Raw genomic sequence first — 16858 nt, forward strand, 5'->3', positions numbered from 1 at the left:
CAAAATTAAAGGTCTGTACAACTTATCGGATTATATGTTATACACTATTGACTGCTACAACAGTACAGAGTTTCTCAAGACATTTGATATGGAGTCAATGGTCTTGTTATATTTATATTTTATTTCTTGTAGTGCTGCCAACCAGGAGAGAAATAAATCTGAAGAAACACAGCCGAGAAAACCAGAACTGTAATACATTGAGAATGAAATTCTATTTTTAACAGTGAAGGCTTCACTTTGGTACACCGCAAATCTCCAGGAAGCTTATGGAGTCGGACACCACCTCTTCGTTCAAGCATAGGCCATTCAGAGAAATTATGTAGTGGTTGATAGGTGTTTGAGCTTAGTTGAACTTGGGCTGATGTCCAGACAGAATGGGTAGAGTGGAGGAGAGCGAAAACAGATATATTCAGAGTGGATGTTTCCCAAAGGAAGTTTGATGTATAGATCAAGGTCCTTCTACTCTGGTTCTTCCCCGTCATTCCCCTCCCCATATTTGCATTGGGCCACCAGTGCACAAGAGGGCAGAGCAGCTCTGTTAATAGTCACTTGAAAATATTTGGTAACTGAAGCTGAGCAATTGCAAAGTTTTGTTATTCAAAGTTTGATGCTTTGTATTGGAGATGACATTTTAACCCCTGGGGCGCGGCCGCGATTCTGCGCCTGTGCGGCAGAATCGCGAGTGGGCGGGTTTATGACGGCCCCCAGCCGTCATCTGCACACGAGCCCCGCGATGCATGACGGCTGGGGGCCGTCATCCGCATCGAAGGGGTTAATAGAAAGGAGACTTAGGAACAACATACATTTTAGAAAGCAGTGTGAGGTAATGAGAGAGGTTTTGAGCTGCATGGCTTCTTCCTCTTCCCTAATGGTCATTTGTTCCACTGTGCAAAGCCATTACGTGAATTCAAATACTGCAATTTGCAAAGTCACATGGAATCCTGGTGGCCACTGCCTTTTCCCTGCAATCTATTCTCAAACCGGAAATCTTTTATTTAATTTTTTAATAGCAGCATTGATTCTTTTAAGGAACGAAGACAGCTTTACAAAAATAAGGAAATAAAAATGGAATTGTAAACGCAGGAATAGTGTTGTGTATTAGTACATAGATGGCATCAAAAACTGGAGACTGATTGCAAAAATTCTGTACATAATTTATGCCCACTTTTGTGAACATATTACATCTGCCACAGTGTACCTTACGCTGCACTGCTGATTAATTTGAGCTGCAGGAAAGTTGCCTTAGGCTATATTCAAAGATTAAACATTGAAGTATGTTCTTTTATCAGTTATTTTAATGTTTAACACCCAGTGAAGTTGACATGGTTTGCTGCCACGGTGTGGTGCACAAGGATCTTCTGAGTACACCTCCTTCAGACATATGTTCCTACTTCTGCCTGCAACGTGTCAAGTTCAGTTTGCAAAAGTAATTTGGATTTCATTTGGATACAAAACGTTTAGCCTTATTAAGACTGCAGAATTTACAGGCATTCCTCGCTAATCTGCCTTCAGAGTACTCCTACTAAGAAGGGTTTTTCCGATATATATTTGTAACCTCAGATTCCTCAACTTGTAAATGTTCCCCAGATGTCTGACTGGATCGGGAACCATAGAGCAATACCTCTGTGCGCCGGTAGGGGACGTTTTGTGGCTCTACGCCGATGTTGTTCTGCTCTAGAAGTGACGTGTGTAACCACAAAGAGGCACAACTATTTTGTGCTGGTGTCAGTTCCTTTCTTTCTGTCCACCAGACACTGATCTGGAGCTACATCTGGTCTCTTCACTAGAAATGTATCCTTTTTTAATTGTTGGAAATCCAGTGTGCACAGGAAAATATCACCTTCCTACAGTGTTTAAACCTTGTAAAGACAGTTGTAAGTAAATGTTTATGACGGATCCCCATCAGGTTTGCCTCTGGTGCGTGGGGTCGGAACACCAACTCGAAGGCCGGCAGTGACTGTGCCTTATTGAATCCCAAGGCTATCCTGAACCATGAGGTGTATCTCTATGCCACCAAACACAAAAAGACTCCACACTGTAACAAATAGAAGGGAAGTTCCTGTTTCCGCTCTCTAAGCTGTTCTGTGGGTGTTCATCATCAAAGTCTTCTTCAGGTAACTTGAAGAAACAAAAGTCTAAGCGAGACGCTGTCCCTTCCTACCACACTCAAACTCCACAGAAGGCGCAAGGGCCTCAACGTGCCTTTCGGGTTGCTACTGTAGCAGTATCCTTTCTGAGCCAATTCAGTCCCTTGATTCGACATAACCAGAAATTCTGAGTGGTAGGCGAGGCTGCAGCAAATGCAAGAATTTCTTTAAGCCTTGCTGCTGTTTTTGGCACACTACTGACTCCCTCTTGTGCACCTTTTGGCCCCAACGAACTGCAAGAGCTTCCACCTGGAACACAGCCAGCCGGCCCGACTTCATCTCCAGATGGACCCACTACATGTTCCGCACCGACTTCCTTGCTGTATAATTTCCTTGTGTCATGACCGATGTCTGACCAAAGAGTATCAATGCTGATGTCCACTCCAGATGACGAAGTGCACTGTACTGTACTTTCAGAGTTGGCACCACCTCAAAAGTGGCCGCATCCTGATCCTCTTAAGCCACAGCCTTTGGTCAATTCACCAGACTGATAAACTACCTGTGCCTCAAATAAAGGTTCAATCTCTGCATACTTTACTATGAGTAGATTCCTACAAGAATTCTTATGATGCTGGAGATGATTTTGCCCAACCATATACAGACAACAATTGGTATGAGAATGCCAGTGGCATAAGCACTTCACCAGACACAGGGTTATTTTCGCCCCGAGACCCTGCCAGGATAAAAGCACCTCCTTTGCAGCGGTTATGCAAAGGTAAGCTGAAGTTTTTGATCTCCAGTTACCAACTATGGAAGTAAAGACCAATGCCCTTACATAGGTACTTCAATCATGGCAAACAAATACAGAGTCTGTGGTTCTGAAGCCATCACAGCCACCCTACTTGGGCTAAACCCTGTTGTGAACCTCCAGCTAGCACAATGCCACCGCCCAGCCCCTGGTGATCCAGACTTTGACTCAGCACTCCATGGCTGCGAACCGGAGTCATACAAGCAAAGTTAACCCTAACGCATTCCCTACCACACCACCAGACAGGGAAACAAAGCAGACAGACCTTTGGGTAGCATATGTTTAGCAATACTTCCTGTTAACGCCAGCAGCCTCTTATGGTGTTCTACCCATGCCCATTGAAACGCCAACGCACAAGACTTACCCGGTGTGCCAGACGTCGTACATCCTGTCCTCACACATCCTATCCAGAAAGGCAGTGACACAGCTACATTTACAATCTGCTGTGGATTTGACACCACAGATTGCTTTAGCTGGCACTTTGCACCAATGTGGCCATCAGAAGGCATGTCTGGATGAGGATTATGGGCTTTTCTGATAATGTTCAGTCCACTGTAATGGCTATGCTCTTTGATGGCTGTCACCTTTTTGGTGAGTAGGCAGATTTGGCCATGGAGCGCTTTAAGGATAATAGGGCATGGCACAATTCTTGGCCTGTACTTTCCGCTACGTCATCCACACCAACAATTTCACCCCTTCTGTTTCTATGGTAAGGACTTCCTATGTCGCCACCCAGTTCAGCCTGGTGAGCAAACCCATTCGCTTTTTTGTTGCCTAGTCCGCAGAACCAACAGACCACTTGGACAACAGGGCAGCATGCAGCCTGATTTTTCACACCCCCAGCTGCCGCAGCCTCAAACCTCATTGACTTGCCCCTAAAGACACACAGTCATCCTGCCAGAGAGAGGATCTGAACATTTCTGCCAGGGTGGCAGGTGCTAACTTGGTACACAAGTGGGTTCTATAGATTGTTCAGTGGGTTTGGACAATTAAAATTTTGTCTGCGAAAGATACGGTCGAGCTTGAAGCATTTTCAGTTCACTCTACTCTCTTGTTGACCTACCAGTGCCCCTCCGGTGTTCACAGAAGTGATGGCAGAGGTTCAGCACATCTTCAGAGGCCAGGAGTTTCAGTCTTCCCTTACCTTAACAACTAGTTGTTGAAGACAGGCACACTCATCCAGACTATGGCACAACTCTTAACATTGTTGACGATCTCTATCAACATGCCAAAGTCACACCTGACTCCTTCAAAGACGCTCCCTTTTCATCCGAGGCATTCTAGACACAGTGCAGCTCGTGTCCAGAACGGATAGTACAGGACATTCAGGCTATGATCCCAGTGTTTCAGCTTCTTTTCATTATATCCGGAGGTTGACTCTGAGGGTGCTGGAACAGATAGCATCCTGCATCCTTCTGGTAAAGCACACCAGATGGCATATGCAGACTCTGCATATGCAGTGGGGTATGAAGTCCCAGTGGGCACATCATCAAAGGGACCTCGCCAATCACGTCCAGATATCGGAGGAACCTACAGAAGTGGTGATGGTTGCTGGACCATAATTGGGTCAGCGGCAGACCCTTATTCCACCCAGAGCTAACATTGATAACCAACATGTGGGTTGAGGTGGCAACTTAAAAGAGGTGGAGAGCAAAAGCATCTGATCTCCGACAGAGTCCTAGCTCCACATCAACCTTCTGGAGCTGCGGGCCAACCACTTGACATTAAAGAGCTTCCAGGTGCCCACGGACAATTCCAGAGCCGTGTAATATTGCAACAAACAGTGTGGGGTTGGGGTCACAAACCCTGTGTCAGGATTCACTACGCCTCTGGAAATTTCTAGATACTGCAGATCTCCAAACTGTACGTCTCTTTGGTCTCAAGGGCTAATTAAAGAATTCCTAAAAGTTTTATTCAGAAAATTTCCTCCAATTAAACATCCACTGCCTCCTTGGCAGCTCAACACGGTCTTGTCGCAGCTCATGAGAGCTCCTTTCGAACCAATTCACAAAGCTGAGTTGCAATTTATTTCACGGAAAGTAGCCTTACTTCTTGCTCTCACTTCAGCAAGGAGAGTCGGAGAGATCCAAGCCTTCTCCATTCTGGATCCATTCATACAGTTCAGATCAGATAATGTAATTCTCAGAACAAAATCGAAGTTTATCCCTCAAATTCCTTCATCTTTTCATCTCAAAGAACCTGTGATCCTGCCTACATATTTCAAGAACCCTTCCACCACAGCAGAAAAGTCTCTGCACAGTTTGGACATTGGGAGATGTCTAAAATTTTACATAGAGAATACAAAGTCATTTTGTAAATCAAATCAATTGTTCATAGCAGGACCAAGGAAAGGTTTAGCTCTTTCAAGAACCTCCATTTCCAGATGGATTGCATCCGCCATTGTCTTCTGTCATGAAAAAACGGGAAAACCCCTGTGCACAAGAGTGCGTGCTCATTCTACTCGAAAGATGGCAACTTCAACAGCATTACTAGCAGGCGTCTCGCTTCCAGACATTTGCAGAGCAGCAACTTGGTCAAATGTGCATACATTTACCAAACATTATTGTCTGGACACAGAGTGGAAAGCAGATTAAGCAGTGGGTCAAGCAGTTCTGCGGCACCTGTTTTACCAAGGTACTTGTTTTTTCTCACTTTACAATTCGTTAATTATGTAATTATGTGTATAGACAGATATTTTCAATTGTAAAAAGCTGTTGCAAAATTTCTTAATGAGTCCTTTCTTTAAAAATTTTCAGTTCACTCTACTCTCTTGTTGACCTACCAGTGCCCCTCCGGTGTTCACAGAAGTGATGGCAGAGGTTCAGCACATCTTCAGAGGCCAGGGGTTTCAGTCTTCCCTTACCTTAACAACTAGTTGTTGAAGGCAGGCACACTCATCCAGACTATGGCACAACTCTTAACATTGTTGACGATCTCTATCAACATGCCAAAGTCCCACCTGACTCCTTCAAAGACGCTCCCTTTTCATCTGAGGCATTCTAGACACAGTGCAGCTCGTGTCCAGAACGGATAGTACAAGACATTCAGGCTATGATCCCAGTGTTTCAGCTTCTGTTCATTATATCCGGAGGTTGACTCTGAGTGTGCTGGAACAGATAGCATCCTGCATCCTTCTGGTAAAGCACACCAGATGGCATATGCAGACTCTGCACATGCAGTGGGGTATAAAGTCCCAGTGGGCACATCATCAAAGGGGCCTTGCCAATCACGTCCAGATATCGGAGGAAACTACAGAAGTGGTGATGGTTGCTGGACCATAATTGGGTCAGCGGCAGACCCTTTTTCCACCCAGAGCTAACAGTGATAACCAACATGTGACATCTGGGTTGAGGTGGCAACTTAGAAGAGGTGGAGAGCAAAAGCATCTGATCTTCGACAGAGACATAGCTCCACATCAACCTTCTGGAGCTGCGGGCCAACCACTTGACGTTAAAGAGCTTCCAGGTGCTCACGGACAAATCCAGAGCCATCTAATATTGCAACAAACCGTGTGGGGTTGGGGTCAGGATTCACTACGCCTCTGGAAATGGCGGTAATATCAGGGGATTTTTCTGTTGTTGTACCGCCTGGCGGGATGTCCAAACACGAAAAGCTTTTCCCTCGGAGGGACGCATAACAAAGATTTTAAATTTGACAGCATCAATAAAATCAAAAAGGTCCACTTCAATCAGGATCTTGAAGTCTTTACTGGGGATGATGTCATCCTGCATCCCATTAGTTCCCAACTGCCGTTTGCATATGAGGCCACTGCAAGAATCCCTAGACAAACAATGGGTTCAAGCTCTAGGTTAATTCGAAGGACAAACTCGTCATCAACACTCAGATCAAACGTGCAATGTCTTCGTGGGGTATCAGGAGCAACTTGACAAAGGGTCTTCTGTTCGAACCTCAATCTCCCAGTTACGTCATGACATCAGACGCTTCATTACAGCGTTGGGGAGCTCACATGCAAGACCTAGAAATTCAAGGTCATTGGTCACCTCGAGAGGCAAAACTTCACATCAATCTTTTTCAAACCTTTCTTCCCAGAATTCGTGGCTCTTCGGTCCTGGTTAGGACCGACAGTACGGTACAAAAGGGGGTGGTGATGGACGGAGCATCTGAACCAATCAAACACTCACACCCAGTCAAAAGATCTGGGTTTGATCCATCACCGTTCTTTAGCAAGAGGTGCTGTAATTATACAGTCCATGTGCGTGTGTTAGCTATTGTTTAGTATGAGGATGATGTTTGGGATTAAACTTTATACTTGGATATGAGAGGTGAAGTATATCCCCGGGTATCGCTCTCATGAATTATTTATATGCGCTAAGGATGACATCTTAGCAATATCGATTGAGAAGAACCCCCCCTCAGCATGGAAGTAGGTGAAAGGTTTAGTCCATAAAATGCGGCGTCAGTCCTTATAAGGTGTTCAGTCCCTATAAGGAAGTATGTCCCTATTAGGAGTTATGACCTTATAAGGCTTGTTCATATGAAATGAAGGGGAGATAATGTAGGAAAGGTGTACAATGTTCCCTGGACCTATATTAGGGTACCAATATAAAATATAACCGGTTCTGCACCAAACCTGAAAATTCTTCGTCTCTGTGCATGGAGATTAAACAGCGACAGTTTTGGACCTTCCACCCAATATCTGCAAATATGCAATGTTATTTAGGCAGTCCGGGGGCCCTCCGCCTAGACAGTATACGTGTGCCATTGGAGCAAGCTTGTGACATGATCTACAGATAAACATCTTGATCTTTGCTGGACCCCTTCCTAAAGTTCTTCTATTCATTCTTTCCTTGGCCCAGCAGGGTTCTAATGTGGGCACTTTAAAAGGTTATCTTTCTGCTGTTTTGATATTTCTGCAGTTGCCAGATCAGCCATCCCTTTTCAAATCCCCTGAATTATGTAGGTTCCTAAAAGGTCTCCAGCATATGTTTCCACTAGTGCCTTTTATTATGCCCCACTGGGACCTCAAACTGGTTCTTACATTCCTAATGTGCGCTTCCTTTGAGCCCTCTACAACTGCCCACTTAGCCTTCTAACCATCAGAGTAGCCTTTCTAGTGGTGATAACATCTGCCCGGGAGGTCAGTGAGTTACAGGCACTTGTCTGCAAATCCTCCATACCTTTTTACCTTCTACCCAGAGAAACTGGTCTTTTGGACTTGAGCAACCTTCTTACCGAAGGTAGTAACTCCTTTCATTTGGGCCAGTTCATCATTCTGCCTACTTATTACTCTCCACCTTACCCCTCTATAGAAGAGGAAAGACTCCACTGGTTGGCCCCAAAAAGAGCACTGTTCTACCTTGAACAGATTTATGAGTTCCTGGTGGTCGATCAACTCTCGTGGGGTGTGTCGGAAGCAAGAAAGGGAAGACGGTGAAGAAGCAGACCATCTCGCAATGAATAATGTTCTGTACCAAAATCTGCTACACATTGGCGAAAAAGCAACCCTGGTGCGGAAAAAAATAGTCCAGAATTGAGGCTGGCGCCTATATAAGCACTGTGCACGTCACTGCTGGCATGGATGACGCCACTGACACCACGGGCTCAAGGGGGATTGCTCAAAACAATTCCGATCCACTCTGATGCCTGAGGAATATTTGAAGGTGAAGCATCTGCATATGGATAGTCTCTACCAGATTAAGCGTTACAGAAGATAAGTAACTTGTTCTTTGTCTCTAAACTCTCGCTTCTTTCTCCACATCTAAGCGTTTGTTTTGTTCTTGAAAGCACTGCTGCAGTTTGATCCAGTCTTGAGATGCAGTCCAGAGCACTGGCCTTTGGCAGTGAATAGGCTTCAGCTGTTTCGCCGAACAAAGAAAGGCATGGAGACCTTGCCACCATAAAAACATGCACATGACCACTATGGATCTGCATATACAATATGTAATTTCCTGAATACATGATTCTCTCTCCTATATGAGGCTGTAGGTCAAATATACCAAGCTAAGTGCTTCTAATACAGGTATGTTTTCAGATGCTACATTATTAAGAGTGACATTAAATAGTTATTGCCAGGCTCCTATTAGTAGCTTATTGTAAAGTCATAAGTTAATTGCCACCTGTGTGCTTTGTGAAGCAAATCAAAGGTGTCCAGAGATTAATACAGAATATGTGAACATGGTGGCAAGAGGAAGTGCAACCACAATTACTGTAAATGTGCTTAAGATTAAAGGCCACATGTACAAAGGTAATAATTTGCGATTTCCAAATAGCAAATCTTTTAGATTTGCTATTTGGTAATCGCAAACACCAATGTACAAATGTCGTGATTCACAGTTGATCGCAAATAGATCCTAATGAGGTAGGTCTCAGTGTGCAACCCATTGGGAATCACTAAAATCACAGTCAGCAGACCACTATGTCTGTGATTACTTTTAAATGAAGCAGTCTTTATTTTTTTTTAACACACCCTGTTTTTTTGAAAGGAAAACGAGTTGCGCTTAGAAAATAACATGAAAAGTTTTCTTTTAATTTTTTAAGAGTAAGCAGTGGTCCGTGGGATTACTACCTGCTCTTAATTTTTTTTTTACAAACATTCCCAAAGGGAAAGAGGGTCCCTTGGGGACTCCTTCCCTTTTGCGAATGGTTACCACCTACTTGAAGTAGGTGGTACAATGCGAATGTTTTGCTACTGCAATTCTGTCGCAAAACATTCACACAAACCACTGCTATTTGGTATTAGAAAGGAAAGCCTTAAATACACCCCTTATTAATACTGAATTGCAAACCCAATTTGCAATTCGGTAATAGATTACTGAATCGTAAATAGGGCTTTGTACATGTAAAAAAGCCTTTTTTTTGTTCGCAAACCGGCAGATTCTGCGAATCGGCCCGTTAAACGACCACTAAAAGCCTTTGTACATGTGGCCTTGAATCTTTTTTTTTAAACTGGAATTTGAAAATAACAAACTCTCCTACATCGAAAGGCCAGCAAGTAAGTAAATGTAACTGTAAACATGCTTGAGAGGTCCCTGACAATCCTTTTAAGTCCTAACAGCTAAATTCCATAGGCTAGCTGGAGGAACATTCATTGAGTGCATACAATGTTAGTTTAAAATTCTTTTTAATGATGCATAACTGACACCGCTCTGACGTCTGCTGTTTGAATACAAAAAAGTTAAAGCTATCAGACCCCCTCACTTTTGTACGGTGGCAAGCACTATGTGACCGGTGTGTATTTGTATAACTCTTGGGTTTTGTCTTCATTACAGGCCGTTTGATGCAAAAAATCCTTTCCTGGCCATTGTTACAGTGAATCGTAAGCTGAACGAGGGAGGCGAACGACACCTAATGCATCTGGAGCTTGATATAACTGGTTCCAAAATCAGGTATTGAAATTCCTTAATTGTACACTGTGATAGGGGTCTGTGTATAAAGTGTGGTTAAAGAAGTTTTATGTCCCTGAGAGAGAAGACGTTTTGAAAATAGTTGATTCTCCATCATTGAATCTTTGTTAATATTCATAATCTTATGATATCCATGCTTTTGCACATTCTCTGAACATATTTCAAGAGAATATTTTGTTCCTGAAAATGTTTTAACAGCATCTAGCTATTATGAAGATGAAAAAGCCCTAGATCGTAAAAAGGACTGATTAATCTTTGCTAAACTTCCCTTTAGAAGGAAAAATGCAACAGGTGGACAAAAAAGACGTCTTTGTGCCGAAGTTGACTCCTAGGAGCAAAGGTCATAAGAGCAGAGAGAGTGATCCCATTGACCAAATAGACCAGACGTGGGGGATTCAGTGTGCTTCAAGGTCACCTAGACTTTAATGCCACCCAGGTTGAGGCAACCTTGAAGAGAAGATGAAGAGCCTTGACCTAGTTGTGGTGCAAGTCAACCAAGTGTCACTGTCATCCAGTGCATGGACCCGGAAGCTAGAGAACAGAGAAGAGTCAGCCAAAGACACCCTAAGAAAACTAGAGGAATTTAGACACTGCGATAAGAATCATTTTAGGACTGGAGCTTTGTTTTAGGGTATTGGACAATGCAGTGCGAGGCACCCAACTCAGAGTACCTACAACAGTGTATGCGTACTGTCTAAAACCACAGATACAAAGTGTGCAGTAGAAGCAGAGCTTCAATGCTGAGAGCGGCTTTGAAACAAAGTATGGTCATTCTTGACAACCAAATCTTTTTCCCAGATGTGCCACCTGATACCTAGGTCAGGAAAATTAGCTGCTAGACATCGGAGGGGAACTGATCTATCCTCGACCTTATCATCGCCAAAGAGGACTCTACCCAACTGGAGGCAATCCAACCCTGTGACTGGTCAGACCACCACATTATCACATTATTCATCAACGAAAAAGTTACACTTAACCCGGCTCAACCCACCAAATCCAAGATCTGGAAAAGGGACCTGAAGAGACTTACCCCCAACTCCTTGCCTTCCCACACCTGCCGCCTCCTCCTTTCCCCTTCGGGCGCATCTGACGTACAATTTCTGACCGACCTCTACCTCGACTCTATGACCTCAATAATCAACGAAGCAGCCCCCCTGCAACGGAAGAGAGTCTCCACCAAGAACTCAAACCCATGGTATGATGGTAGACTCAATGAAGACAGACGTGCCATGCGAATGGCAGAGCGCACCTGGAGATCAGACTCCTCAGCACTGCACCTTAAAACTCTTAAGAATTAGAGAAATGCCTACTTTAGGAAAATCAAGCGCTCGAAATCTGACTTCTTCAGACTCCAGCTCGACCAAGCAAAAAACCGACCAAGAAAACTGTTCGAACTAGTCAAAACTCAAACCAAGGAACAACCTCTACAATCAAACAGCACAACAAGCGATATACCATCCTGTGAAGACTTCTCTGCTTTCTTTAAGCTAAAGACTGATAATATAAGAAGTGATCTCCTCAATGATGTAAGCCGATACCCCAGCCACATCAGCATAACTACCACTCAACCTAAAAACAACGCGGCATGGTCGTCCTTCGACACCTACTCTGAAGAAGCAATTAACAAACTGCTCGGCACCTTGAAACCCTCTAATCCCCTCACAGACCCCTTACCTGCTAATGCTGTAAAAGACTTCACACCCCTGCTCCTCCCACTCTGGACTAAAATCATTAACAGTTCCCTGCAACAAGGACTCATCCCGGACTCCCTCAAGGTGGGGCAAGTCACGCCGATACTCAAGAAACCTACAGCTGACCCTACTGACCTAAACAATTACCGCCCTATCACCAATATCCCCACCCTGGCCAAACTGCTGGAAAAATGCGTACAACTCCAACTGACAAAACACATTGATCAGTTTGACCTCCTCAACCCTCATGAATCAGGCTTCCAAGCAAGACATAGTACGGAAACGGCTATGAATCACATAATTGATGACACCCTCCAAATCCTTGATCACAACGATTCCTGCCTTCTCATCCTACTTCATCTCTCCTCAGCATTTGACACTGTCAAACATGAGAATCTGCTGGAGCTGTTAAACACCAGAATGGGTTTATCCGGAACTGTTCTCAAATGGTTCACTTCCTTCCTACATAACCGGTCTCAGAAGTTCAAGATCAACAACGTGTTGTCCTCATCTGTGCCTGTAACATTAGGCGTTCCACAAGGATCTTCCCTTTCCCCCACATTGTTCAACCTAGTCATGGAACCACTCACCACCTTGCTTCAAGCTTCTAATGTACACTTTCACATGTACGCCGATGACAATCAACTCTACCGCAAACTACAATCCCCGGAAGACATCAAACTTCTGAACTCCACGCTCAGAAACACCCAATCATGGTTGGCCGACAACCACCTCAAACTAAATGCTCTGAAAACTGAGTTCCTTCTGATCTCACCTCCTGCGAAAATCGCCATCACCCAAACCTGGCTCAAGCACCTAACTGCACTCAATGTCCAACCCACCATCGTGGACTCCGCGAAATCCTTAGGCATCACACTTGACGGCAATCTCAACATGCAGCAGCACATTAGCAAAGCAACCAAATGAGCTAATTTCCAAATCAACACTTTGAGGAAACTTAAACCCTTCTTCCCAGCTAAGGACTTCCAAACTGCTGTACAATCCCTAGTCATCCCACGCATAGACTACGGAATTGTGGCTCTCAGTGGACTCCCCCTATCAACAACTGCACCCCTAAGAGCCTCCTTGAACGCTGCAGCTAGACTTATCACTGGATCAAGGAAACATTCGCATATATCCCCTGACTTAAAGTCCCTGAACTGGCTGCCGTTTGAAGCCAGAATACAGCTGAAAATCGCCTGTATGACACACTTGGCCGTACACCACAAGTCACCCGACTACCTCACTCAAAAGCTGACTATATCAGGAGACTCGAGATCCAATAGAAGCACTAAAAATCTCCTCCTGAAACCTCGAAGATTCCGGAAGGAAAAAACATACAAACGCTCCTTCTCGGGAATGGCACCCAGGATCTGGAATGCACTCCCTCCTGAAACCAGGCTTATCTCCTCCACTGCATTTTTTAAGAAAGAGGTAAAAGCCATCCTTATGGCTAAATTCACCTGAACTCTATTTTTATTGGATCGAAGACTCTGCACCATTCTTGTATTATTGGTTTTCTGATTGTCTTTTTGTATTATGTTTTTATCTGATTGCTATCTTATTTTGCTATTCACTTACTACCGACTACTATACTGTACCCAATAGTTTGTTTAATCACCCTCTTGTTTCCCCCAGCCCTTGTTTTCTGTAAAGCGCTCTGATATCTGCAAAGATCTTGTTCGCGCTATATAAAACTTTGAAAATAAAATAAATAAATAAAACTGCTGATCCAGGATGCTTGGTCAGGAAAATTAGCTGCTAGACAACCGAGAGGAACTGCTGATCAAGGATGCTGAGTCTTTATTTGGGCTCCAAAACAAATAAGTGTTTGTTGCACTTCAAAGTAGTTAGTTATCCTGCAGGCAGTTATGTGGCTGGATCATTTCTGCAGAATATGGAGGGTAGATTAGAGGCGCTTGTCATTGTCTCACTAAAGTAGTTTGTGGTTGGGGATTCCATCTCAGTCTGAAAGGTGATGAAACTGGCTTACGACTTCTGGGTTAGCCCTCCTTCTTTGTAGGGGAAGTGGGTCACAGTGATAATCATTGTGACTCATTCTGAGCTCTAGTGCTACTCCCAATTCTACAAAGATTATGATCTATAAGCATGTAAACTTGCTACACAAGAAACTGAATAATAGTTTTTGAAATAAATTACCAGAAAACACAGTAGGAGTTCTAGAGGATGGTTAAAGTTGCTACTGAGCAGGCTGCACCCCGGTGCAAATTATAAATTGCAGAGCTTTTCGATTTCTTCCTCCAGCGCAACCACCCCAGAGAAAGTGGCAACTTTTTTCTTTATTGGATAAAAATGTGTTTGTAGCATGTTTTTCTGTAGGTACAATTCTCTTCCAGGGGATCCTCATCAATAGTCATAAGCATTAGAATATTCCCGCCCATGCGCGGGACCCCGGTTAACACTATATATGTGCCCCACATATATATAACCATATATATATATGCCTGCCTTTCTTGCCAGTGATCAAGGACGTTCCAGTCCGAAACATGTTTGGCTTTTGATTTTGATGAAGGTTGGGGCCAGTTTCACTGTTGCCGGCATGATGGAGGAGCTACTCTCCCGGGTGCGGTGTTTCTTCAGAGGGCAACCTTGTGTGAGACATATATATATATATATATATATATATATATATATATATATATATATATATATATATATATATATATATATATATATATATATATATATATATATATAATCTATATATCCAAAAATAAGCAATTGCAGCCTAATAAACACTAGAGCTGAATCATGCTGTAAAGAATTTCCACCATACATGAGCATTAGAAACATGAGAAAAAACAATAAAGTATGTTTTGGAACTGTTTTAATGCTCAGAAAACAGTAGAAATTCTTATAAAACACTGAAAGCGTAGGAAGATCCCAGGCTGCATTGCAAACACACAGTCTAAAAAGACTGAAAAGCTAACCTGTAGCTGCATGCAATAAACTGACACCGTTCCTTTAAGGCACTCCTGACCCCCAGCTTCCCATCATGCCTCAGGGGTGACAGTTAGGTCAGTTGTTCTTTCCGGCTCCTTCTGGAAGGATCCTGGCAACACAGCTCCACTCTTTTCTGATTTCTTCAGAAAAATCTTTTCACTTTTGATAACTTTTTCTCTTTACTTCAACGTTTTACACCTTCAGAAGTAAGAGACTGTCCTTTTTTGACAGATTAAGGCATTTTTAACTCCTTAAAATGCCGTCTCTTTTTGACTCTTGCCCTTCTTGTGGTCATAAGAAGGCCAAAACAGACTCTCACGAAGTCTGTATCCTTTGTCTCCCTGAAGACCATGACCCAAAGGCCTGCTCTCACTGTCAGCACCTGACCAGCAGAACTTCGAAAGAGAGAGAGCGAATTTGTATTTATGGTCTGTCAAGAGGAAGATCTCCAGTCAAGAAGGGCTCCAAGAGGGCTAGAACATCTTCTAGAAGTAATTCCTCGCGTCCTTCAGCTTCAGCGTCTGGCTCGGCGCTGAAAAAAGATCTTCAATTGGGTCATTTATCGAAGAAAAGACCCTCGACAGCGGGCTCGCCATTGAGAAAAGGTATGTCGTCGACGTCGAAGATTCATCCTCCGCCGTCGTCAACCCGGCGACGATCGGCGTCGAGAGACAAGACACCTCCGCCGTCGTCAACCCGGCGACGATCGGCGTCGAGGAGCAGAGACCCTCCACGGCCGTCAACCCGGCGACGATCGGCGTCGAGGAGCAGAGACCCTTCGCCGTCATCATCTCGTCGACTATCGGCGTCGAGGTACCAAGGCCATCCGTCGACGTCGGCAAGGCGTTCGACATCGAGGGCAGGTTCTCTTCTGTCATCACAATCCCACCAGCGATCGACATCGAGAACAAGGACACCTCCGCCGTCGTCAACTGGGCGGCGTCGAGGTTGAAGCCTCCGTCGTCGTATCGACGGCGTTCGGTGTCGAGGGCCAGACAAACCCCTCCGCCGTCGTCTCGAAGACCTCCCACGTCGAGACTGGACCCAGCTCCGCCGTCGTCTAGAAGAGATTCGGCGTCGAGTGAGACATCCTCCTTCGGCTTCTCATCGCCGTTCGACGTCAAGAGAGCACTCACCTGCGTCTCATCGGCACCGATCGACGTCGAGGATGCGTTCAATGTCGAGAGTACGGCAGGAGCCTAGATCGGCGTCTAGAATGCGTTCAACATTGAGACAGGCCTCGGTGAGATCTGGGGACTCAGTGGTCCTGGTGACAGAGTCGGCTAGGTCAATTAACACTAGCGTCTTACTACGTAGACATGCATGGCTGCGCATTTCCGGTTTTAAGAACGAGGTGCAGTCCACCATTCTTAACCAACCAGTCAATCAGAACTTTCTATTCGGGCCTGCTGTCGACACCATTTTGGATAAAATGAAAAATCAATGGGGGCATTGCAATTTCAGCAACATAGAGGCTCCTTTCGACGCTCCTCATACAGAGCAACTACACGAGGAAATACCTCGCAAACATCTGCCTTATACAAAAGTAACACACAAAGTTCCTTCAAGAAAAACACCAACAGAGGAGGTTATAGGGGCAACAATAATAAGGGAAGAGGACGTGGAGGCAATAACACCAGAGCCTCCACTGCCACAAAACAGTCACTTAATCACGCTACCTCCAGACCACCTAACACCGGTCGGAGGCAGACTCCAACAGTTCCTACCTGTCTGGCACGCAATTACCACGGACAGGTGGGTGAGAGAAATTATCCAGTTTGATTATTGCCTAGAACTGACTTCTACACCACCAAACATACCATCCAGACATCGTCCTATGTCCACGGAACACATCACCATGCTCCAACAAGAGGTGAAATGCATGCTGGAAAAGGGGGCCATAGAGCAAGTCCCTTTCCACCAGCAAGGGACAGGAGTATACTC

General features: G+C 44.5%; 1 protein-coding gene across 3 annotated transcripts in view; it reads left to right on the forward strand.

The window, feature by feature from the left end:
* The window catches only part of POR (cytochrome p450 oxidoreductase), a 479949-nt gene that overhangs the window by 395785 nt on the left and 67306 nt on the right, over window positions 1-16858 (forward strand). For all 3 annotated transcript variants that reach the window (XM_078679631.1, XM_078679630.1, XM_078679632.1), the window contains one exon: window positions 10125-10241. In XM_078679631.1, coding sequence (XP_078535757.1) covers window positions 10125-10241 — 117 coding nt within the window. The remainder of the gene's footprint in view (window positions 1-10124; window positions 10242-16858) is intronic.

The sequence above is a fragment of the Lissotriton helveticus genome, chromosome 3_1 (assembly GCF_964261635.1).
Source record: "Lissotriton helveticus chromosome 3_1, aLisHel1.1, whole genome shotgun sequence".
Lineage (NCBI taxonomy): Eukaryota > Metazoa > Chordata > Amphibia > Caudata > Salamandridae > Lissotriton > Lissotriton helveticus.